We start from the raw sequence: 26,485 nt of genomic DNA, 5'->3' as shown, positions 1-26,485 counted from the left end.
ATAAAATTTAATTTTTGAAATGCTGGTAGCCAAACCAACTAGATCCATTATAGAACTATTTGAAGTTAGTGTTGAACATACAGTGAAGTTGATTAAAAAGGTATATAAGCACAATTTAACTTCATTATATAATTATGAACTTTATTGATATCAACAGCTGTAATATCCGTCAATTGCTTGACTCAACAGCAACAGCTGAATTGACAATTACGTTTTGCCAAGATATTGGAATATTACATCGTGTGAGAGTTTGTTGCACGTGTAACCAAAATATGGAATTGATAAAGGGTAGTAAAACAAAGGAAATATTGAGATGGAGATGTGGAAGGCCGTGTAGAAAGGAGAGAGGTTTGAGATGTGACACATTCTTTGCCAATAGTAATCTGGACTTAAGAGAAATTTTAACGTTCATTTACTTCTGGGCATAATGAAGAAGCATCTGAAAGAAAATGTCAATGGGAGCTGGGATGGGATAGTGAGATTATTTGTAATTGGAAGAATTTCATCTGTGACATATGCACAGCTGTTTCACTTATTTCAGAAAAATGTTTTCAAAAAGTTATAGAGGTTTAAAGTTTGATCATTTTTCACCCAATCAGGAAACAGGATTTAGAAGCTGTCATTTTGTGTGTGACAGCTTGTCTTATCAACTGTAAACAAAGCAAATAAATTGGGTGGGGGTTGGGGTAATAGAAATTCTTTTTTTTTTTTAAATTTTTTTTTTTTTACTAAATCATAATCTCTGATATCGAAAACATATGAATCTGAAAAAATAAAAAAAAACAAATTACTGGTTCAAAAGTTATGGGGGTGGGGTTGGGTGGGGGGAATTCCAAAGAAGTACTGGAACCGGTGCTCTGTTGGTTATGACAATGAGTATTCCAGGGGATTGAGTCGACAAAACAGCCTGTTTGTGAAATTAATGTGCAAGTGGCTGAGCGCTCTACAGGCACACTTTTCCTTTAACATAGTTCTTGGGAAGATTGAGTGTGATACAATGTGACAAAGCTGCTGCAACTCATTTTTGCCAGCTTATTGAATTGAGCAACTGAGAAATCAAATGTCTTACTCAAGGATGCAATGTGCCACTGGGAATTAATTTCATGACCATATGGTCATAAGCCAAATACCCTAACCATGTAGCCATGTGCCTTCATACCTATTTCTTTACTACCCACAAAGGGCTAATCACAGAGAGGACAAACAAGGACAGACAAATGGATTAAGTCGATCATATCAACCCCAGTGCGTAACTGGTACTTATTTAATCGACCCCGAAAGGATGAAAGGCAAAGTTGACCTCGGCAGAATTTGAACTCAGAACGTAGTGGCAGACAAAATACCACAAAGCATTTCGCCTGGCGTGCTAACATGTCTGCCAGTTCACCGCCTTCATACCATGCCGCAAGCATCATTAGCAAATGGGACCTCTACATGGTTCGGCTTATTATAATAGCCAAATCTCTCTCAAATCAGACATTGCTATTTGTGGTATGAGATTTACACATTCGTATGTCCATGGTTTGATAGAAATCCCTTCATTATAACTATATATGAATGCCACAGTCCATGGTTAGAGTTCAGTTTCAAACTATAAAACTAGATATCTACTTATTTAAACCAACATTGACAACTCTAGAACACAAACAGAAAGCCTCTGATGTGGTCACTCAACCTACAAGAAATAGGAGCCAAATCTCTTTCAAATCACACACTACTGTGTTGAAAGGAAGAATATATTGGCCAGTATAGACTTTGACATATAAAAAAGACTGCATAATCACATAGGTGTAGGAGTGGCTGTGTGGTAAGTACCTTGCTTATGAACCACATGATTCTGGGTTCAGTCCCACTGTGTGGCACCTTCTACCATAGCCTCAGGCTGACCAAAGCCTTGTGAGTGGATTTGGTAGATGGAAACTGAAAGAAGCCCGTCATATATATGTGTGTGTTTGTCCCCCCCAACATCGCTTGACAGCCGATGGTGGTGTGTTTACATCCCCGTAACTTAGCGGTTTGGCAAAAGAGTTTGGTTGAATAAGTCCTGGGGTCGATTTGCTCGACTAAAGGTGGTGCTCCAACATGGCCACAGTCAAATGACTGAAACAAGTAAAAGAGTAAAGAGAGTAATCATGATTAGAAATCTCTTTGCTCATAACGTTTGCTCAATCATCATTCAACAACAACACTGTAGCACTACTACAACACTTCCAAAAATCACTATATTTTCTATGTAATTTAAATAAACGCTACTCCAGCCCCCAAACTAACAGCAGTATATATAAATCTATACAAGGGGTTGCTGAAAAGTTCCTGGCTTTGGGTAAAAGGAAATATAAGAGGATCAGTTAATTATGATTTTATTTAACATATTACCCTTCTTAGATTCACACACTTATTGCTGTAGTCCTTTAGTTTTTCTAAACCGTGTAAAAGAACTCCAACCAGGCCTTTTGCAACACCCTTAAAACTAGGAACTTTTCAGCACCCCCTCTCATAATAATATATATTATGGTGGACTCTCCTGCAGTAGATGACAGACAAGGATTCCGCAGTTCCTTACTGAAGAAACTGCAGAGAGGATTTGTTAATGGTACTGTACATCACCTCACTTGCTCCATCAAATTGACATTGTCTGTACAAGTGCATCTGATGTCCAAGAGATTGCAGGTCAATGTGAGATGAAGTGTCTTGTTCAAGAATACAACAAATCCTCAGTCCAAGAATCAAAACCATAACGTTGTAATTGTTAAGGTGCAATACCTCAACCATTAGGTGATTTGCTCTCTTCTCTCTCTTTCTCTCACACACCTTTATATATAAAATACTATATTTTATATAATATACACTCCATTCTCCAGTTGTATTGCAATATAGCTGAAGTGGTATTTAACCCATTTGCTACCAACCCGGCTGCAACTGGCACTGGCTCTGTAGTACAAATGTCTTCTTTTGATAAGTTTTGAATCAAAATTTTCCACTAAACCTTAGTCACAATTTATGTTCCTAATACTAGCTAAATAATAACTAAGTTATTTTACTAAATTCTTTGTTTTATTTAAAGCAATTGAAAAAAACCCAGAGCATCTCAAAATAAATACAGTAACAAAAGGGTTAAGTACAAATAACCACATGTTGTGATCAAGTTGTCTTACTTTCATCTAATTGATCCTTTTATAGATATTAATGTGGGTCCATTGATAGGAGGAGGTGGGTAAGTTTGTAGGATTTCTGAAAGTGTAGATGTCAGTGTGAATTATGTGCAACAAATGAAAGATCCAGTGCATCAGGCAGCTATAAGGCTTCTCAAAGATTGAGGTTTGTTTCCTTAATCTTTTTGTTGCCAGATATCCATAACCATTTTGTTATCAAATTTCGCTTGAAATACACTGCCTATGTTTCAGTTAATTCTGAAAGTAAAGAAAGATTTAGTAAAATAACTTTGTCTGGCCTCCGTGCTGTGGGCACGTAACAAGCACCATCCGATCGTGGCCGTTTGCCAGCCTCATAAAAACACCATCCGAGCGTGGCCGTCTGCCAGCCTCGTCTGGCACCTGTGTCGGTGGCACATAAAAACACCATCCGAGCGTGCCGTCTGCCAGCCTCGTCTGGCACCTGTGTCGGTGGCACATAAAAAACACCATCCGAGCGTGGCCGTCTGCCAGCCTCGTCTGGCACCTGTGTCGGTGGCACATAAAAAACACCATCCGAGCGTGGCCGTTTGCCAGCCTCGTCTGGCACCTGTGTCGGTGGCACATAAAATCACCCACTACACTCTCGGAGTGGTTGGCGTTAGGAAGGGCATCCAGCTGTAGAAACACTGCCAGATCTGACTGGACTGGTGCAGCTTTCGGGCTCCCCAGACCCCAGTTGAACCGTCCAACCCATGCTAGCATGGAAAGCGGACGTTAAACGATGATGATGATGATGATGATGATGATTTCTAAACTGGTGTTTACACATAAAATAACATGACCTTTGCTCCTTTGGCATTTAAACAGGTCATATCTGGCCCAGATATTCTACTTGTTTTATATTCAAACTGGCCAGACCTGGCCTCTCACACCAGCCCTACAATATCTGTCTAAAAGTTAACAGTTACCTCATCAAAATCTCAAAGCGACAAGAAAGTGTATGCATAATTCAAAACAATGTGAATAAACATTACATTGGACAGAATGATTTGAACATCAAGGTGGTGAGCTGACAAATGTTAGCACACTGGGCAAAATGCTTAGCGGTATTTCATCTGTCATTAGGTTCTGAGTTCAAATTCTGCCAAGGTCGACTTTGCCTTTCATCCTTTCGGGGTTGATAAATTAAGTACCAGTTACGCACTGGGATCAATATAATCGACTTAATCCGTTTGTCTGTCCTTGTTTGTCCCCTCTGTGTTTAGCCCCTTGTGGGTAGTAAAGAAATAGGTATTTCATCTGCCGTTATGTTCTGAGTTCAAATTCTGCCAAGGTTGACTTTGCCTTTCATCCTTTCGGGGGTCGATAAATTAATTACCAGTTACGCACTGGGGTCGATGTAATCGACTTAATCCCTTTGCTTGTCCTTGTTTAGCCCCTTGTGGGCAATAAGGAAATAAGAATGATTTGAACACTAAAGGGTTAAATGAAGAGCCCTTTAATGCTCAAAGTTTGTATCATAGGAGTGGCTGTGTGGGAAGTAGCTTGCTTACCAACCACATGGTTCCGGGTTCAGTCCCACTGCGTGGCACCTTGGGCAAGTGTCTTCTACTATACCCTCATGCCAACCAAAGCCTTGTGAGTGGATTTGGTAGACGGAAACTGAAAGAAGCCTGTTGTATATATATATATGTGTATGTGTGTCTGTGTTTGTCCCCCCAACATCGCTGGTGTGTTTACGTCCCCGTAACCTAGCGGTTCAGCAAAAGTGACTGATAGAATAAGTACTAGGTTTACAAAAAGAATAAGTCCTGGGGTCAATTTGCTTGACTAAAGGCGGTGCTCCAGCATGGCCACAGTCAAATGACTGAAACAAGTAAAAGAGTAAAAGAGAGAGAGAGTATCATAGAATCCAGAGTAGTCTCAGCTGGGTGGGTATCCAAAGGATTAAATAAAACTAAGGAAATTGTTTGTATTGATTTTGATTTTTCTAGTTTCAGCTAATGAGCTGTGGCCATGCTGGGGCACCGCCATTTAAGTATGGTAATTAAACATTGTAAATATTCATATTTCAGACATGGGCAAAGCAAAACAGAAATTAAAGAAGAAAAAAAATGAAGATTTTAAAAAGAGAAAAGTCAAAGTTGGCAAAAAGCTGCCGAAAAAGGATAATTTTACAGACACCAGCTTTAAAACCAGAACCATTCAAGTGCTGCAACATATTCGTACCAAAGATCCATCTTTACCAACTACAAAACGTAATTTAAGTATTAAGGTAAATCATATTTTCTTCTTTGTATTAATATAGACACAAGACCTGAAATTTGTGGAGAGAGTGCGACTGGTTGGTTACAGTGATTCCAGTACTTGACTGGTACTTTATTTTATTGACCCTGAAAGGAGTGAGGGTAGAGTTGAACTCAAAATGTAAAGGCGCAGGAGTGGCTGTGTGGTAAGTAGCTTGCTAACCAACCACATGGTTCCGGGTTCAGTCCCACTGCGTGGCATCTTGGGCAAGTGTCTTCTGCTATAGCCCCGGGCCGACCAATGCCTTGTGAGAGGATTTGGTAGACGGAAACTGAAAGAAGCCTGTCGTATATATGTATATATATATATATATATATATGTGTGTGTCTGTGTTTGTCCCCCTAGCATTGCTTGACAACCGATGCTGGTGTGTTTACGTCCCCGTCACTTAGCGGTTCGGCAAAAGAGACCGATAGAATAAGTACTGGGCTTACAAAGAATAAGTCCCGGGGTCGATTTGCTCGACTAAAGGCGGTGCTCCAGCATGGCCGCAGTCAAATGACTGAAACAAGTAAAAGAGTAAAGAGAGTGTGACTGGTTGGTTACAGTGATTCCAGTACTTGACTGGTACTTTATTTTATTGACCTTGAAAGGAGTGAGGGTAGAGTTGAACTCAAAATGTAAAGAGCCGGAAGAAACGTATCATCATCATTGTTTAATGTCCGCTTTCCATGCTAGCATGGGCAGGACGGTTTCACAAGAGCCAGCCAGGCAGAAGCCTGCACCAGACTTCTGTGACTGTTTTGGCAGGATTTTTTACAGCTGATGCCCTTCCTAACACCATCACCATCAAATACATGCTTTCCAGGCTAGCATGGGTTGGACAGTATGGCAGGAGCTGAGGAGCCAGGGGATTGCTACAAGCCCCAGTGTCTGTTTTGACACATTTTTCTGAAATAAGTGAATCAACTGTGCATATGTCATTATCATCATCCTTGGAGGAAATTCTTCCATTACAAATAGTCTCACTATTCCATCCCAGCTCCCATTGACTTTTTCTTTCAGATGCTTCTTCATATGCCCAGAAGTAAATGAACGTTAAATATGCCTTATTCCACTGCCTTGAAATTGCTGGCCTTGTGCCAAACCCTATACAATGCTGTATGAGGTTTGAAGCAAACTGAGTGCATGTAAACACTGTTTCTTCTACTACTTCAATCCTGCCATTTAGTATATCATTAGTTTGCTCTGTATTTTGCAGTTAGAGTAAATACAGTCCTGAATTCAATGCCTAAAACAACATATTATCATTTAATTTCTTTATAACTAAAACTGTGTTGATGATTGTGTAGGAGTGCTGAAACTAGAGAGGAAAAAAAAACATCAGAATTTAGGAATTGAAGATATTATACAAAGGATGCTGAAAAGTTCCTGGCTTTAAGGGTATCACGAAAGGCTTGGTTTGGAGACCCAACTTTCCGAGGGTTTAGAAAAACTGAAGGACCACTACAGTGTTTGAGTCTGAGAGGGAAATATGTTGACTAAAATTATAATTAACTAATCCTCCTGTATTTTCTTTTAGCCAAAGCCAGGATGAATTTGAAGAGTTTTGTGTCAAAATTACTATTGAAAGTTTGAATATGAAATAGGTTTTGGTTGGTGGGAGAAGAGCACTCTGGATTTTGCTTCATCTGCCAGTACACGACCACACATTTTGAAAAAAATCAGTAAAGATTTTCTGAGATAGAATAACTTCATGTTATCTCACGCCCAGCCCAGAGCTGAGACAAATATATTGGATAACGATGGAAGCAACAGATTTGTTCATTACTGTAACAGCATTGGAAATCAATGCAAGTTTAAAATAGTTAGTGTATATTTTCGGTTAGTATAGAATATAGCTTTTCTTTTATTTTACGCATGGCTGTGTGTTTAAGAAGGTTACAGTGTTACCATGTAGTTGTTGGTTCAGTCCCATTGGTTAGTAACTTGGCAGTTGTCTTCTACTATAGCCCTGGACTGAGCAATGCCTTGTGATAGAATTTGGTAAACAGAAACTGTGTGGATGCCTGTTTGTGTATGTCTTCCACTGGACAAACATTGATGGTTTGTTTAAGTTCCTGTAACTTAGCGGTTTGGTGAAAGAGATAAATAGAATAAGTACCAGACTTACTGGGGTCAGTTGGATTAAACCCTTTGAGGCGGTGCCCCTGAATGGCCACAGTCCAGTGACTGAAGTAAGATCAAAATTGTTTTAAAGTTCTTTAATATTCCTTGTCCAAGTGAGCGCAGGTGAAAAAGATATTAAAATGGTGATGAGAAATCATGAGATGTGTTATCTGAAAGGTGTGTGTGTGTACATGTCTTTAGTTTAAAAATTGATTACATCTTTTCTTGTAAATACCTTATAGATGGTTAATGTTTGACTAAATATTTTTGTTGTCACCTAAAAAGCACCCATGCTGATGTCATGTAAAAGCACCCAGTACACTCTGTAAAGGGGTTGGTGTTAGGAAGGGCATCCGACCATAGAAAACATGCCAAAACAGACAATTGAAACCTAGTACAGCTCTTATCAAGCCATCCAATTCATACCAGCATGGGAAACAGACATTAAATGATGATGATGATGATGGTGGCTCAGTTATGAAATCGTAGAGAGAATGAGCCAGATACAATAATTGCTTTCTTCATAATAATGTTCATTTTTTTGATTAATTTAAAAGTAATATTTTCATTATAAGGTTTTGTTTTCAACACATTAAAGTTTCTTTATTATCTCATTGAATATCTTTTTCCATCAGCTATGAAATGTGGTTATAGAGAATGGATCTTTTCGGTTTGAACAGCAGTTTTTAGCGTTGTCATATGAAATTGTCACCCATAATTATGACCCTAGTATCGATCTATTGCATTTCAATCTCTTTTAGGGTTAGGGTTAGGGGTGGTGGAAGGGTATCTTTTTTTCTTCACAAATGTAAATAAACCCAATCTGTTTCTTAAACGAGGGACATATTCATATGGCACAGAATGTTTTTTTTTACCTTAATGGATGTATTTGATTGGTTGAAATTACAGAAATTGAAGAAAAAAACAACAAATATCTTACAAACTATAGAATTTTCTCAATAAAGCCAAGAGAGAAAGATGTTTTATAAACACATTCTACCGGTATACGAAGTTTAAAATTTTTTAGTTACCTAGAAATTATGTTAAAAACTGCCGTTCAAACCGAAAAGATCCTAGAGAATCTAAATTTATTATAAACTTTTTATTTGTCTCCCTAGGATTTGATGAGCCAGTGTCAACATTACAACTCTACAATCCGCAGAGATGGCGTGAATGGATTACGAGAATTGTTGGTTGATTATCCCGAACTTCTGTCTGAAAACCTATCACAAATTATGCAGAAGATAGCTGAACTATTCATTGATAAAGAGAGTAATGTCCGCCAGGCCAACTTACATCTGCTTAAGTCCATCTTACCATTTGTCAGTGAAAACGTACTCAGTCCTTTCTTTCCTCTGTTAAGTGCCCATCTGTGTTGTGCCATGACTCACATTGATGAAGCCCGTCAGCAACACTCATTGTCAATTCTTGATCTGCTTCTACATCATTATCCAAAGCAGCTTATCCAAAATTCATGCCAGCTGTTACCAAACTTTTTACAGCAGATTTCATTAATACGCCAGTCCCATGGTAAAAAAGTTTTAGGTAAATTATCCAAGAACAATTTCATGGATTCTAAATCAACCCGTTCTCTAAGTGCTGACCCCAATAGCAAATTATCTTCCATCAAATGGAGGTTGGGTGTTTTGCAGCGTATCTCTAAAATGTTAGAATTAATAATTGCAGAAGATAACCATACAGTATCAGGACTTAATGGTTCAGTGTCCAACTGTTTAACAGCTAATGGAATTCATCCTAATTCTAGTAAGAATGGTGTTGTTATTCAATGGACTGACTATGAAGAGGATCAACGTGTTATACTTCGACTGAATGAACTTTATCAAGTGAGAAAGAAAAACAGTTCAAGGTAAGGAGCTAAGTCTTCATTTGAATGTACCAATTGTTTAACCCTTTTGTTACTGTATTAACCCTTTAGTGTTCAGATTACTCTGTTAAATGTAATACTTTTTCACTCAAATTGTTTTGAATTAATCAAGCATTATCTCATAGCTTTGAGGTTTCAATGATGTGATTGTTTAATTTTAGAATGGCATTGTTGGTTAGGTGTGAAAGGCTAGATATTGCCAGTTTGAATATAAAACATATAGAATATTTGGGCCGGATATGGCTGGTTTAAACACTAAAGGGTTAATTTTGAGATGCTCTGTGTTTGTTTCAATTACTTTAAATATAACAAAGAAATTAGTAAAATAACTTAGTCACAATTCATGTTCCTAACACTATCTGAAAGATAACTAAGGTTTGGTGGAAGATTTAATTCAGAACTTTTGAAAATAAGACATTTGTACTACAGAGCCAGAGGCAGTTTCAGCTGGGTTGGTTTCAAAAGGGTTAAGAATTGTTTCTCTATTATATATCTTAACCCTTTTGTTACCTTATTTATTTTAAGATGTTCTGTGTTTCTTTCAATTAATTTTAAATATAACAAAGAATTTAGTAAAATAACTTAGTTATCTTTCAGCTAGTATTAGGAACATAAATTGTGACAAAGTTTTTGTGGAAGATTTTAATTCAAAACTTATGAAAACAAGACATTTGTACCACAGAGCCAGAGCCAGTTTCAGCCGGGTTGGTAACGAAAGGGTTAAAGAACGAATCGTATGTTTATAAAAATCTTCTGTAGCTATCAGAAACATTTAAATTCTAAAAAGTTGTTGGACCATCTTGGGTACAATTTGGTCGACAATGGTTCCGGTCATGTTTGATTTGTGCATCTCTTTTTTTTTTCCTCATAATTCTTTTGAAGCCTGTTTCTTATTATTTAGGTGATCATCATCATCGTTTAACATCTGTTTTCCATGCTAGCATGGGTTGGGTGGTTCAACCGGGGTCTGGGAAGCCAGGAGGCTGCACCAGGCTCCAGTCTGATCTGGCAGTGTTTCTACAGCTGGATGCCCTTCCTAATGCCAACCACTCCGTGAGTGTAGTGGGTGCTTTTTACATGCCACTGGCACAGGTGCCAGGGGAGGCTGGCAACGGCCACGTTCAGATGGTGCTTTTTACGTGCCACTGGCACAGGTATCACAACTACAATTTCCATTTGATTTTTTGATGTTGATGTACTTGACTCAATAGGTCTCCTCAAGCAATAATTAAGATACCAAATCTTGCCTTTCAAAATTCAAATTTTGTGAGTCTCTATAGAAAATTGAGATATTATGCCAATGATTTGCAACAGTTAAGTTGAAATCCTTTCTATTTAATGGTATACAAACAAAGGATAGATTGTATGATACTTAGGTATGAAGTACGATGTTGCAAATAATAAGATATAGAGCTTTGAATGCAAAGGATGTACAGTGGAAGGAAATGAAGCAAGCGTCCTCCTCTGAATGTGTAATGCAATGCAAATTCTCATCAAATACTGGGAATGAAGAGGCACAGAAGAGCTGAGAGAAAAACTGGGTAGAAAAAGAATCAGGTGTTTTGTGCTAAAGAGAAAACTGTTGACACAGACATGAAATGCATGAGTTATGATTGCTGGGTAAAGAAGTACCAAGAGTTTGAAGGAAGACATGGGCAAAGGTAATGAAAAGAGTTTGATTTCCAGAAGCTGGACCTCACAAAGGAGTTTGACAAGTGACATGATGCTGTGTGGGAGAGGACATGTCCAATCTATATAGAAAAATTGATGGCTAGTGAAATGTATTAAATTTTGCTTCGTCCTTTTAGTACCAACCCACCTCCAATTTGTTCAAATTATATAAATGCAATGTTATTACCAGTTCAAATATGCTTATGGCACATTAGAACTCATATTTGCACCATTTGTCTACAGCAAGAAATTTTCTCCATGACAAAACACATTGAATGGCTCTCTTAGATCATACCCCATAATTTATTCATATCATCATCATCATTTAACGTCCGCTTTCCATGCTAGCATGGGTTGGACGATTTGACTGAGGACTAGCAAACTAGATGGCTGCACCAGACTCCAATCTGATCTGGCAGAGTTTCTACAGCTGGATGCCCTTCCTAATGCCAACCACTCCGAGAATGTAGTGGGTGTTTTTATGTGCCACTGGCACGAGGGCCAGTCAGGCGGTACTGGCAACGACCACACTCAAATGGTGTTTTTTACATGTATGTCACCTGCACAGGAGCCAGTCCAGTGGTACTGGCAACGATTTCGTTCGAATATTTTTCATGTGCCAGTAAGGCGACGCTGGTAACAATCAAGCTCGAATAGTGCTTTTTACGTGCCACCAGCATGGAAGCCAGTTAGCTGCTCTGGCAATGATCACGCTCGGATGGTGCTCTTAGCTCGCCACTAGCACGGATGCCAGTCATCGAATTTGATTTCGATTTCAAGCATTCAGATTAGTCTGTCAGATGTAATACTTATTTATTCTCATTGTTTGGAATTGATCCTGAATTATCTCATAGCTTTGTAATTTTGATAATGTGATTGAGGAAACCTATTGAGTCAAGTAAATCAAATCAAATGGAACTTGTAGTTGTGGCTGTTACCAGTGCTGGTGGCATGCAATATGTACCATTCATGTGTGGGTCGCTGCCAGACCCGCATGACTGGCTCCTCGTTCCGATAGCATGTGAAAAGCACCATCCAAACATGGTCAATACCTGCCAGGTGTGAGAGGCCAAATCTGGTTAGTTTGAACATATGATAAGAAGAATATATAGGCCAGGTATCACTGGTTTACCTGCTAATGGGTTAAATTAAAATTGCAGTCTTATAATGTAGGTGCAGGTAAGGCTCTATAGTTAAGAAGTTTGCTATGCAATTCTGTGATTTCAGATTCAGCAACAATAAAAATAAACTTATAGATAGATCAGAAAGTAGAGGAAGCTTGTAGATAGATAAGAAGATAAGGAGAGAAAGAGAGAGACAGAGTGACACAGAGGCAGACAAACGGATGTACTACAGAGACCAACAGTTTGTAGTGATGGCTTATTGTGAGTGGACAAAGGTGGTGGGGTATTGACAGCAGATATGAGAGAGTGTTTAAAGATGAGGTACGGCAATCTTAAGATGTTGTTCTGAGAAGAGGGAGAGATAAACTGGAGGCTCTGAAATGGTGAGCAGTAGAAAATAAGTGCAGAAAGATAATAAGAATGAGGGATGGATATTAAAGGAAACAGTTCTGGCGAGAGGGAGAGGTAACTAGAAGCACAATGGGGATGAAATGATGAAATTTGTGAAGATTCTGTTATCAAGTAGCTGAATAATCCTTGTGTTGGAAATCTGGCAAAGGAGGTGGCGTAAGATGAGTGCTGCAAAAAGATTGGGTGTGAGAGTAGGATATGGTGCATGTATAGACATTATATTTCATCATCATCATCGTTTAACGTCCGCTTTCCATGCTGGCATGGGTTGGACGATTTGACTGAAGTCTGGCAACCCAGTGGGCTGCACCAGGCTCCAATCTGATCTGGTAATGTTTCTACAGCTGAATGCCCTTCCTAATGCCAACCACTCCAAGAGTGTAGTGGGTGCTTTTTATGTGCCACTGATCTTGTGCTGCAATTAAAAATCCTTCAGTCTCTGCTTTGAATCCTGAGCTTTTCAGCCATTGTTGGGATTTTGCTTTATCTATTTCTTTTCTATTATTTTATTACTACTACTATTATTATTATTATTTATTTTTATTATTATTATTATTCAATGACGATAATGATTATTATTATTAAGGCAGCAAGCTGGCAGGGTTGTTAGTATGCCAGGCGAAATGCTTAGCGGTGTTTTGTCCTTCGCTACATTCTGAGTTCAAACTCCACCGAGGTTGACTTTACCTTTCATTATTTTGGGGGTTGCCCCTCCCCTGCTGTTGCTGCTGCTTTTTTTTTGTGTGGTTATTGGATTGCAACCATGCTGCAGCACTGCTGTGAAAGGTTTAGTCAATCAAATTGACTTCAACAATTGTTTCCTTAAAGTCTAGTATATGAATGTATAAATAATGGACTTCCATTCAGTTTTTCCTACCAAATTCAATCATAGGGTATTTGTTATCCCAGGGCTATAGAAGAAGACACATGCCCCAGATGCCACATAGTAGGACTGAACTCAAAATCACATGGTTGTGAAGTGAACTTTTTAACCACATAGCTATGCCTGTGTGTGTGTGAAAGAGAGAAATAGTTTGATATATGTGTGTGTGGCACATAAAAAGCACCTTCTGAACATGGCTGATGCCAGTACTCCCTGACTGGCCTGCGTGCCAGTCGCACGTAAAAAGCACCCACTACACTCAGTTAGCATTAGGAAGGGCATCCAACTGTGGAAACATTGCCAGATCAGTTTGGAGCTTGGTGCAGCCACTGGCTCTCCAGACCTCTGTCAAACCATTCAACCCATGCCAGCATGGAAAACGGACGTTAAACGATGATGATAATGAAAATTTTAAAATCTTTTGTATGCTAATAGTAATTTGTATTGTTTTATTTTTCTCTCTTTTCCAGTGGTCGTCATCTGCTTAAGGACAAATCTTATGTGCAGCGTTTCATCAGAACACTAATTCCTTTGATTCTGGAATGCTGGGTAGAATGCTGTCCTGAAATAAAAGTGGCCTGTGGTGGTTTGTATTATTTGTTTGTCTTTTAACATTTTTGGATTTTGGTATGGTAAAGTGATGTGATTTAGAGTAAGTAAACTAAGATCACACCTAATTAACAAAGAAGGTTTTCTTTTGTAAATGTTATAGGCACAGGTATGGCCATGTGGTGAGAAACTTGCTTCTCAACCACTCGGTTTTGGGTTCAATCCCAGAACCAGGTGGTTGAGAAGCAAAGGACAGCGCTTGTGTGATGGTGATGCTTGATTACACCTATCACATGATGTTGAGACAAGGAAACACATGCATATACAACAAGCTTCTTTCAATTTCCATCTATCAGATCTGTTCAGAAAGCTGTGTTGGTTCAAGGCTATAGTGGAAGACGCTTTCTCAAGGTGGTTTATGATAGATAGCCTGCAAAAATTAAATCTCCATCAAAAATATCTGAATTCCACTATACCTCTCTTGATAGCAACCAATAATTGGTTGATTGGACTTGTATTTCAGTTCATATGCCATACAATAGGACATTATAAAAGCACCATTCGGGTGCGGCTGATGCCTGTGCAGTCTGACTGGCTCCCATGCTGGTGGCACATAAAAAACACCATTTGAGCATGGTCGATTCCAATGCCCCCTGACTGGCTCCCGTGCCGGTAGCACGTAAAAACACCCACTACACTCTCAGAGTGGTTGGCATTAGGAAGAGCATCTAGCTGTAGAAACCATGCCAAATTGGACTGGAGCCTGGAGCACCCTCCTGGCTTGCCTGTTCTTAGTCAAAACGTCCAACCCATGCCAGCATGGAAAGTGGATGTTAAACGATGATGATGATGATGTAATTTAAGAAATCGACAGTTGGCTAACTGGCTTCTGTGCTGGTGGCACGTAAAAGGCACCATTTGAGCGTGATCGTTACCAGCGTTGCCTTACTGGCACCTGTGCCGGTGACATGTGTAAAAAGATTCGAGCGAGGTCATTGCCAGTACTGTGTGACTGGCACGTAAAAGGCACCCACTACACTCTCAGAGTGGTTGGCATTAGGAAGGGCATCCAGCTGTAGAAACTCTGTCAGATCCAGATTGGAGCCTGGTTCGCCAGCCCTCAGTCAAAATCGTCCAACCCATGCTAGCATGGAAAGCGGACGTTAAACGATGATGATGATGATGACGTCATCATTTAATGACCACTTTTCATGCTGGCATGGATCAGGCAGTTTGACAAAATCTAATGGGTGTATTATGCTTTAGTGTATGCCTGGCTGTTCTTCCCAATGCCTTTCACTTTACAGTGTATACTGGTGGTTTTTTCTGTACTACCAACACTTGTGAGGTCACCCGAGCAGCTTGCAAAACTACATACTCCAAGTGGAGAGGAGAAACTCTTTGCTAGGACAGTGAGGAGTAGAGAGGGGGGTATAGTATGAGAGAAGAGTGATAGAGCTGAATAGGTCTCTGGCTGTAGAGGAGTTACATGACTATTTTAGAAGCGAGGATGGTAGGGGGTGGAGTTGTAAAGTTCCCATAAGTAATGACAGATGTCACTGTTCGCTTTCAACGTACAAGGTGAGCAGGGGTGCCAGGAGTGGCATGGCAAGGATAGTAGTGGTGGGGGAGCGGGGTGTGTGATAGTGTGTGGCAGCGGAAAAGAAATGAGAATAAACAGGAGCCTGAAAGAGAACTGACATGTTGTTTGGTAGGTTGTATGAAAAGAGTGAAATGTGTTGTGGTGGGGTGGGTAGAGATAAGTATTTTTAGCAAATGAAGTGGTTAATTTAGTTTTGTATATATTATTCCATACCTTTCTAAATCACAAACTCATGATCCTATGAAAAGCTTAATACAAAATCATCATCATCATCATCATTTAATGTTTGTTTACTATGCTGGCATGGGTTGGACAGTTTGACAGGAGCTGGCAAGCTGCAGGGCTGTACTAGGCTCTGATTTCTCCTGTTTTGGTGTGGTTTCTATGGCTGGATGTCCTTCCTAACCACTTTACAGAGTGTATCTGGTGCTTTTTACAGATGCCTGCAAGGGTGCTTTTTATGTGGGACCAGTAAGGGTGCTTTTCATGTGGGACCAGCAAGGGTGCTTTTCATGTGGCACCAGCACAGGTGCTTTTCATGCGGTACCAGCAAGGGTGCCTTTCATGCGGCGCCAGCGAGGGTGCTTTTCATGCAGGAACAGCAAGGGCGCTTTTCATGCGGCACCAGCAAGGGCACTTTTCATGCGGCACTAGCAAGGGTGCTTTTTATGAGGTGTCAGCACAAAGTATTTTTATTCTGGAACAGTTCATTTCATCATTCCTGAAAGAAATAATTTTTTGGCCTAAGCGATAAGATTTTTCACCACAAGTCATTAAGTTATTTCTGTTAGCAGATTTAAGACTTGCAATCTCTCATTAACCTAATATTGTTGAAGTCTGTAAATTAGACCTCAGTCAGCAGTGGTGATTGCTGAACGAACAAGGAAAATGTAGGAGCAAGAGGACCTGTTTGTCTTGTCCTATCAAGAAAATAATAATCTTTTTAGTGCTAGTTTCTTGATAAATAGCACCCAGCACACTCTGATTAAAGGTTGGCATTAAGAAGGGCAACCATCCATTGAAATCAAACCAAAATGAAACCTATGAGCAAGACCTGGTCCCTTGACTTGTTAAAGAGGACAGTCACTCTGAATAACAACTGATTCAAATTACGACAACACCTCCAACTCACGCCAGCATGGAAAATGAATATCATATGTCTTCAGATATGTTATGACTCAGGTGAATGACTGTTACTGAATTCTACATATTGTATGTTTGTATCTGCTCGAAAGTAATGAATAAATTTAATCAAAACCTACCTACTTTTGAATATTCCATCGTTCTTTACCATTCTACTGTAATGTTCTTGAATTTTACACTTAAAGTTCTGTCCTCTCACATCTTATTTACATTATATATTGAAAACATAAGGAAATAATTTATTCTCCTCTTTCAATACATCTCAGTGCTTCTAAAGCAAACTTTGTTTACTTTCATCGTAAGTTGAATATAAGGAAATATATTTAAGTCTCTGAAAAATATATCTTTTCTTTGTTGATATACAGGCAGTTCTCAAGACGCATACATTCAATTTTCATACAACTTGACCTTTTGAAAACGTGAGTTGTATGAAACTTGGACTGACAAATCTTAAGGACCGTCTGTATAAATAATCAAAACTAAAACTAACATGTACAGAAGAAATAGAGATGAAAATTAAATTTATGAATCTAAAAGATTACCTGTAGGCGTAGGAGTTGCTGTGTGGTAAGTAGCTTGCTTACCAACCACATGGTTCCAGGTTCAGTCCCATTGCGTGGCTCCTTGGCCAAGTATCTTCTACTATAGCCTCGGGCTGACCAAAGCCCTGTGAGTGGATTTGGTAAACGGAAACTGAAAGAAGCCTGTTGTATATTTGTATTTATATGTATGTGTGTCTGTGTTTGTCCCCACATCACTTGACAACCGATGCTGGTGTGTTTACATCCCCATAATTTAGCGATTCAGCAAAAGAGACCAATAGTATAAGTACTAGGCTTACAAAGAATAAGTCCTGGGGTTGATTTGCTCAACTAAAGGTGGTGCTCCGGCATGGCCACAGTCAAATGACTGAAACAAGTAAAAGTAAAAAGAGAGTAAAGAGTATTTTATTGAGTTTGAGGTTTGAACAAACAAGTCTTGAGTCCTACCTATAATATTTCGTTGACCCTATCCAACTTTCCCATGATAGTTTGTTAACTTTAAACTGTGTCCAGTAGTGGGACCCTAGTTCAGGGCTTTAAAGAGTGTGGAACCACCTCTTAGCCACTATTTTTCTCAAGTACACTCTGATCTGGAGTGGTAGCAGCTGTGAGGATCCCATCTATGGGTGAAATAGCATGTAACCACCCAAGCTAGAATGTGTTGAAATTGTGGGATGCAGCGTGGTAGATGTGAACTATTTTGGCCGATGAACTTATTGAGTGGATGGTGAATATCACTAGATGCTGAGCAAATGAACTGTCAACATACTGTCAAGGGCCAGGATCAGCCAATTCAGTTAACAAATGACTGCTATCGTTTGTAGTCATGGCATGTGCAGATCAGATATTTCATCAGAAGACTAAATGTGGCTAAAACCCAAGCCAGGCAGTTATGCCTCTTTATGTGAGATATCTGGCATGGAAGAGTTACGTTGGACACCCGACTGGATTGACTAAATCTTCATCCATGCAGACTGTCACCATTTCACTTAGATTCCAGAGTTTACCTAATATTTTACGTTTTTGTTAAAATATTTAAAATAAGATAATAATAATAATAATGAAATTATTGTATACACTGCTCAGGTGCACCACAACTTGTCAGACAGTGCGTATAAAGTATATGCAGTAATGTACAAATGTCTGGAAAGCGAACAGTGTATGAATCAGATACGTGAACAGTGTATGAGTCAGATACGCGAACAGTGTATGAGTCAGATACGCGAAAAGTGTACGAGTCAGATACACGAACAGTGTATGAGTCAGATACCAGAGATAAAATATAATCTGTTTATGCTTTATATTTCTATTTCAGAGTCTCCTATTTCCATAGAGTCACTACCAGTGTTGGCTACTTTGGCTGAGTTATTAAAACTGATATGTCAGTACATTGACTTAACTAAACAGTTGGATAACATAGAAATGGTAAGTACTTGTTTATAGTAATACTAAAGATTTCTTAATTTCACTTCTTGTACTTTGAAAGTATACTCTTGCAGCCTGGCAGCCCCATCTTTATCTCCCTTCCAGCTACTCTCGCCCACCCTCACTTGTCCCTCTGTCACACTTTAGTCTCTCAAATACATTCCCATTCAGGGCGGTGAGCTGGCAGAATCGTTAGCATGCCAGGCGAAATGCTATGTAGGTATTTTGTCTGCCGCTACGTTCTGAGTTCAAGTTCTGCCGAGGTCGACTTTGCCTTTCATCCTTTCGGAGTTGATTAAATAAGTACCAGTTATGCACTGGGGTCTATCTAATTGACTTAATCCCCTTGTCTGTCCTTGTTTGTTCCCTCTATGTTTAGCCCCTTCTGGGCAATAAAGAAATAAATATATTCCCACTCAATCGAGATGGCTTTTCCCTTTCTTTGCTTTATCCTGTAAGTCACTTGGTGACCTCACTTGTGCCAGTTTCATGAACAAAACCCACCCAGTACACACTGTAATATGGTTGGTATCACGAAGGGCGGCGAACTGGCAGAATTGTTAGCACACTGGGTGAAATGCTTAGCGGTATTTCGTCTGCCGTTATGTTCTGAGTTCAAATTCCGCCGAGGTTGACTTTGCCTTTCATCCTTTCGGGGTTGATAAATTAAGTACAAGTTACGCACTGGGGTCGATATACTCGATTTAATCCGTTTGTCTGTCCTTGATTGTCTCCTCTGTGTTTAGCCCCGTGTTGGTAGTAAAGAAATAGGTATCAGGAAGGGCATCCATCTGTAGAAACCATGCCAAAGCTAAGTTTGAACCCTCATGCAGCTCTGAAGGTCATTGAACTCCATCAAACTATGCAGCCTATACCAGCATGGAAAATAAACATAAAATAATTAATAATGGTGATGTGAGTCACAATTTGTTTTAGTTGATTTGCTTTCACCAAATTACTCTACTTATCTTTCCTTTTCTCATGGGTTGTTTTTGTGTTCTTTTTTAATGGTGATTACAAATTTTATATTTTTGTTTTATTTGCTGAGTTTGAAAGGAGGAGAAATGCTTATGACCTAAAACTATTGAGCTTATGCATTTTAATGTTCCTTTTAAACTGTTGAAGGTTAACGTGGCCTAAGAGAGGATTTTCAGAGAGCTAGTGTTCTGGGGCAAAAAAGTATTGGGCATAACAGTTAGTACAGAGGAGATGGAGTGCGGGTAGATGTAACAAATATAGTGGAAGGACAGGTGAGACCAGTCACCTACAAATGCTATTATGATAGTGATAGAATAGACACAGAAACAAAACAGCATTCCTTCATGTGGACTGGAGCAAATATTTTGAAATTAACCACTGGTACCATGGTATTCCTTTTCTTTTTCTTTGTTGTAATATCCTGGAGTAGCTGTGCATGAAGTAAGCCAGGATATATCAATCAAAATAATTCACATGCAATCATCTCAGCAAAGCTGGTACAAAGAACACTGAAGTTGTGAAATTCTCACGCTATCATTGTATCTCTTCGCCGAAGTGACACTTGTATCGGTTCTCTGTGTGAATTACTACTACAAACCAGTTTAACTTAGAAACTTTTTTCTGAACGTTTTCAACTTTATCATTAACAGGTCAGTCTCCAGTTTCTGTCTCTGTCTCGTCCCAAACAATTAGTAAAATAGAATGTCATTGTTTGATCTTTTAATATCACTGCATTGATATTGATATAGGACAGCAAGCTGGCAAGATTGTTAGCATGTTGGGCACAATGCTTACCCACCACATGGTTCTGGGTTCAGTCCCACTGCATAGCACCTTGGGCAAGAGTCTTCTACTATAACCTAGGGCCGACCAAAGCCTTGTGAGTGGATTTGGTAGATGGAAATTGAAATAAGCCCGTCATATATATATATATATATCATCATTCATCATCATCATCGTTTAGCGTCTGTTTTCCATGCTAGCATGGGTTGGACGGTTCAACTGGGGTCTGTGAAGCCGGAAGGCTTCATCAGGCCCAGTCAGATCTGGCAGTGTTTCTACGGCTGGACGCCCTTCCTAACGCCAACCACTCCGTGAGTGTAGTGGGTGCATTTTACGTGCCACCCGCACAGGTGCCAGACATATATATATATATATATATATATATACCACACAGCCACTCTTGTGCCTATACACACACACACACACACACATATATATGTGGGCAGACAGGTGTATAGATAGGTATAGATAGATACAAGGGTTTGACAAAATAATGGAAACACCTAGCATCATAATTTTGAAAATCTATAAAACCATCGAAATCTTGTTTATTTTTATGTTTTTTGATTTATTATTAGTGTTGCTTAATATGCTTTGCTAAAATTGCTGTTTGTTTTCAGATATCATTAGAAAAAAGTAATTAAAATTCATTAAAACGATAGATCTATTGGACTTTCAAAGAGGTCAAATTGTTGGTGCTCGAATGGCAGGCACTAGCGTAATGAAAACAGCCAAAATGTTTGGTGTATCAAGAAGTACTGTCTCGAAAGTAATGACAGCCTTTGAGAAAGAGGGAAAAACCTCTTCGTTAAAACAGAACTCCGGAAGAAAACTAAAACTTTCAGATAGGGACCATTGGACTTTTACATGAATTGTTAGAAAGGATCACAAAAGTACAGCTCTCAAAATTACTGCAGGGCTTAATGACCACCTCGAGAACCCAGTTTCCACAGAAACTGTTTGCCAGGAGCTGCACAAAGCCAGATTTCATGGGAGGCCTGCAATCAGAAAACCACCACTTTCAAAAGTGAGTGGAATAAAAACCTATAGAATTGGTCCCTAGAGCAGTGGAAGAATGTTATTTTCTCAGACAAGTCATTCTTTACCTTAATTCCGACCACCAGCTGAGTATACTTTTGGAGACAGCCAAAAGAAGCATTTGACCTAAACTGCCTTCTTCCAAATGTTAAACATGGAGGAGGATCTGTGATGATCTGGGGGTCTATATCTTGGAAATCCACCGGCCCAATGGTTTCCCTTCATTGCAGAATTAATAGTCAAGACTATTTAAGCACTTTATCTGATCGAATTCATCCTATGGTTACAGAACTGTTTCTGGAGGAAACTCGATCTTTCAGGAGGATAATGCACCAATTCACACAGCTTAAGTTGTTACTGAATGGCACGAGGAACATTTTAGTGAAGGTGAACATCTCATCTGGCCACCACAGTCCCCAGATTTCAATATTATTGAACATTTGTGGTGCATTTTAGAAAAACAAGTAAGGTGTTGATATCCTCCACCATCATCACTACAAGAACTGGAGACTTGTTTTAGCTGAAGGATGGACAAAAATTCCTTTGGAAAAAATTAGAACTTTGTATGAGTCCATAGCTCATAGAATTCAAGCTGTAATTACTGCCAAAAGCAGTCCAACCCCATATTAAAATAAATTTGTTTGAAATTTTCAGGTGTTTCCATTATTTTGTCTAAATGCTGTATATATATATATTTATATATGTGTGTGTATATATAGATATATTTATATATTCTTTTACTTGTTTCAGTCATTTGACTGCAGCCATACTGGAGCACCACCTTTAGTCGAGCAAATTGATCCCAAGACTTATTCTTTGTAAGCCTAGTACTTATTCTATCGGTCTCTTTTGCCGAACTGCTAAGTCACGGGGGTGTAAACACACCAGCATCGATTGTCAAGCGATGTTGGTGGGACAAACACACACACACACACACACACACATATATATATATATATATATATATGCTAGCATGGAAAACGGATGGAAAATGATGATGATATATATATATATCATCATCATCATCATCATTTAGCGTCCGTTTTCCATGCTAGCATGGGTTGGACGGTTCAACTGGGGTCTGGGGAGCCCGAAGGCTGCACCAGGCCAGTCAGATCTGGCAGTGTTTCTACAGCTGGATGCCCTTCCTAACGCCACATACATACATACATGCGACGGGCTTCTTTCAGTTTCTGTCTACCAAATCCACTCACAAGGCTTTGGTTGGCCTGAGGCTATAGAAGATACTTGCTCCAGGTGCCACGCAGTGAGACTGAACCCAGGAACCATGTGGCTGGTAAGCAAGCTACTTACCACACAGCCACTCCTTATATATATATATATAGTTAATTCAAATAATAAACAATCATTTCATTTATTTTATTTTCCTCCAAATTTGTGTAAATGTGTATAGAATAATATATCAGTTGAATAAAGTTAAAACATGGTCTGGTTTTCAAGTTTTATATTATGGTATTTAAAAAGTGTACAAATTTCTTTACAATGCTGAAGTGTATTAACCCTTTCGTTACTGTATTTATTTTGAGAAGCTCTGTGTTTCTTTCAATTACTTTAAATATTACAAAGAATTTAGTAAAATAACTTAGTTATCCTTAAGCTAGTGTTAGGAACATAAATTGTGACTAAGGCTTGGTAGAAGATTCTAATTCAAGAATTATGAAAACAAGACATTTGTACTACAGAGCCGGTTTCAGCCGGATTGGTATCAAAAGGGTTAAACATTAAAAAAATATTTTGTTATATTCATAAAGTTCAATTAGCACTTTCATATGTTTGTAATAGTCATTAGATTTCAAAATATATTTAACTGGCAGTTGAATTCTTGACAACTGTACAAAAATGATTGGCTTCTTCCTCTTTATACCTCTTAGAAGGCTCCAAGAAGCTGAATTTGACCAATCCACATGCAGGTGAAATGTCATTGCCGAGGCGTACCAATATTACTGGCATAGATCTTACCTGTATTTTAATCCATTAGCTTGCGGTTCGCATGTAATGGTTTTATGAGTGAACAAACTTACTTGGTTTCGAGCGTTTTTATTTCAATTGGTGGGAGTCGTTCTGTAATTTGTTTATATTCGTATGTTAAAGATATTTTTTAACCCACGTCATTAACTGGTTGTTATATTATTGTTATTATTTCCATTCAGAACAGGTTTGAACATTTTAATTAACCGTTTTTCTTTTATCTTTCTTCCAACCTCATTTGTGTCATGCAGTTTGTGGAAAGGAAAAATTAGAAGCATTTTCTGACCACATGTTTCTATATGTTCGCTCAATGGAATTTGGCAAACATTAGTGTTCTGGATTTGTTTTGATTAATCAAAACTGTATTCCAAAAATTCAGCTTGTTAGAACCTTCTAAGAGGTACAAAAATGAAGAAGTCAATCATTTTAGTACAAGTTGTCATGGACTCAACTGACAGTTAAATACATTTTGAAATCTGATGATTACTATGAATATATGAAAGTGCTAATTGAACTTTATGAACATTGCAAAAATTTTTTTTTTTGTAGAAACCATAATAACAAACATGAAAACCAGACCATGTTTTAACTTTATTCAACTGATATATTGTGTGTGTGTATATATATATATATATATATATATTATATATATATATATATAATATATATATATATGCTAGCATGGAAAACGGATGGAAAATGATGATGATATATATATATATATATATATACATACATACATACATGCGACGGGCTTCTTTCAGTTTCTGTCTACCAAATCCACTCACAAGGTTTTGGTTGGCCTGAGGCTATAGAAGATACTTGCCCCAGGTGCCACGCAGTGAGACTGAACCCAGGAACCATGTGGCTGGTAAGCAAGCTACTTACCACACAGCCACTCCTTATATATATATATAGTTAATTCAAATAATAAACAATCATTTCATTTATTTTATTTTCCTCCAAATTTGTGTAAATGTGTATAGAATAATATATCAGTTGAATAAAGTTAAAACATGGTCTGGTTTTCAAGTTTTATATTATGGTATTTAAAAAGTGTACAAATTTCTTTACAATGCTGAAGTGTATTAACCCTTTCGTTACTGTATTTATTTTGAGAAGCTCTGTGTTTCTTTCAATTACTTTAAATATTACAAAGAATTTAGTAAAATAACTTAGTTATCCTTAAGCTAGTGTTAGGAACATAAATTGTGACTAAGGCTTGGTAGAAGATTCTAATTCAAGAATTATGAAAACAAGACATTTGTACTACAGAGCCAGAGCCGGTTTCAGCCGGATTGGTATCAAAAGGGTTAAACATTAAAAAAATATTTTGTTATATTCATAAAGTTCAATTAGCACTTTCATATGTTTGTAATAGTCATTAGATTTCAAAATATATTTAACTGGCAGTTGAATTCTTGACAACTGTACAAAAATGATTGGCTTCTTCCTCTTTATACCTCTTAGAAGGCTCCAAGAAGCTGAATTTGACCAATCCACATGCAGGTGAAATGTCATTGCCGAGGCGTACCAATATTACTGGCATAGATCTTACCTGTATTTTAATCCATTAGCTTGCGGTTCGCATGTAATGGTTTTATGAGTGAACAAACTTACTTGGTTTCGAGCGTTTTTATTTCAATTGGTGGGAGTCGTTCTGTAATTTGTTTATATTCATATGTTAAAGATATTTTTTAATCCACAGCAGTAACTGGTTGTTATATTATTGTTATTATTTCCATTCAGAACAGGTTTGAACATTTTAATTAACCGTTTTTCTTTTATCTTTCTTCCAACCTCACTTGTGTCATGCAGTTTGTGGAAAGGAAAAATTAGAAGCATTTTCTGACCACATGTTTCTATATGTTCGCTCAATGGAATTTGGCAAACATTAGTGTTCTGGATTTGTTTTGATTAGTCAAAACTGTATTCCAAAAATTCAGCTTGTTAGAACCTTCTAAGAGGTACAAAAATGAAGAAGTCAATCATTTTAGTACAAGTTGTCATGGACTCAACTGACAGTTAAATACATTTTGAAATCTGATGATTACTATGAATATATGAAAGTGCTAATTGAACTTTATGAACATTACAAAAATTTTTTTTTTTGTAGAAACCATAATAACAAACATGAAAACCAGACCATGTTTTAACTTTATTCAACTGATATATTGTGTGTGTGTATATATATATATATTATATATATATATATATATATATATATATATATATATATATATATATATATATATATATATATATATATATATACTCTTTGAATAACAATGTTTGCGGCTGAAGAGAGCTTTAAACCATCTTTTATATCAATTATACACTGATGTAAGAACAGGTTGTTTATAAAACTTGAAACACGTGTACCGCGATATCTTTGTGTTCTGTTTTTGATTTTATTTTATATATATATGTATGTATGTATGTATGTATATACAATGGGTGTCTTTCAGTTTCTATTTACCAAATCCATTTAGTTCACAAGGCTTTGATCAGCATGCGGCTGTAGTGGAAGACGCTTGCCCAAGGTGCCATACAGTGGGACTGAACCTGGAACCATGTGGTTTGGAGAGATTAGAATATGTCTGGGACATTGTAGTATCAGTGAATAGAGACAAGAACGATGATGCCCCAAGGCAGAATTTCATTACGTAACTCCTCACCATCTTTAGTATTTTCTATTAAAAAAATCAACCTGAATGCCATATTTTCAAACAAGTGTTTGCAGATATAAACAAATACACAGACATGCATATCCACACGTACACATACACACATTCATATAGATGCAAGTGTGAATATGTGGTTGAGAAGTCTGCTTCCCAACCATACGGTTTGGGGTCCAGTCCCACTGCACTGTACCTTGGGTAAATATCTTCTACCAAAGCTTTGTAAG

General features: G+C 38.2%; 1 protein-coding gene and 1 long non-coding RNA gene across 2 annotated transcripts in view; one reads left to right on the top strand and one right to left on the bottom strand.

The window, feature by feature from the left end:
* Positions 1-26,485, top strand: part of LOC115215774 (testis-expressed protein 10) — a 65,693-nt gene that overhangs the window by 20,109 nt on the left and 19,099 nt on the right. The window contains exons 2-5 of the mRNA XM_029785083.2: positions 5,210-5,409; positions 8,669-9,417; positions 13,995-14,110; positions 18,677-18,786. Coding sequence (XP_029640943.1) covers positions 5,212-5,409; positions 8,669-9,417; positions 13,995-14,110; positions 18,677-18,786 — 1,173 coding nt within the window. The 5' untranslated portion in view covers positions 5,210-5,211. The remainder of the gene's footprint in view (positions 1-5,209; positions 5,410-8,668; positions 9,418-13,994; positions 14,111-18,676; positions 18,787-26,485) is intronic.
* On the bottom strand, positions 576-25,682 carry LOC118765623. Its single transcript, XR_005001485.1, has 3 exons — positions 25,671-25,682; positions 21,381-21,385; positions 576-698 (listed from the first exon to the last, which is right to left on the bottom strand). It is a non-coding gene; the product is annotated as an uncharacterized LOC118765623 (long non-coding RNA).

The sequence above is a fragment of the Octopus sinensis genome, linkage group LG1 (genome assembly GCF_006345805.1).
Source record: "Octopus sinensis linkage group LG1, ASM634580v1, whole genome shotgun sequence".
Classification (NCBI taxonomy): Eukaryota; Metazoa; Mollusca; class Cephalopoda; order Octopoda; family Octopodidae; genus Octopus; species Octopus sinensis.
Note: the sequence above shows the minus strand (reverse complement) of the source record. Positions and strands in the feature narration are given on the sequence as shown.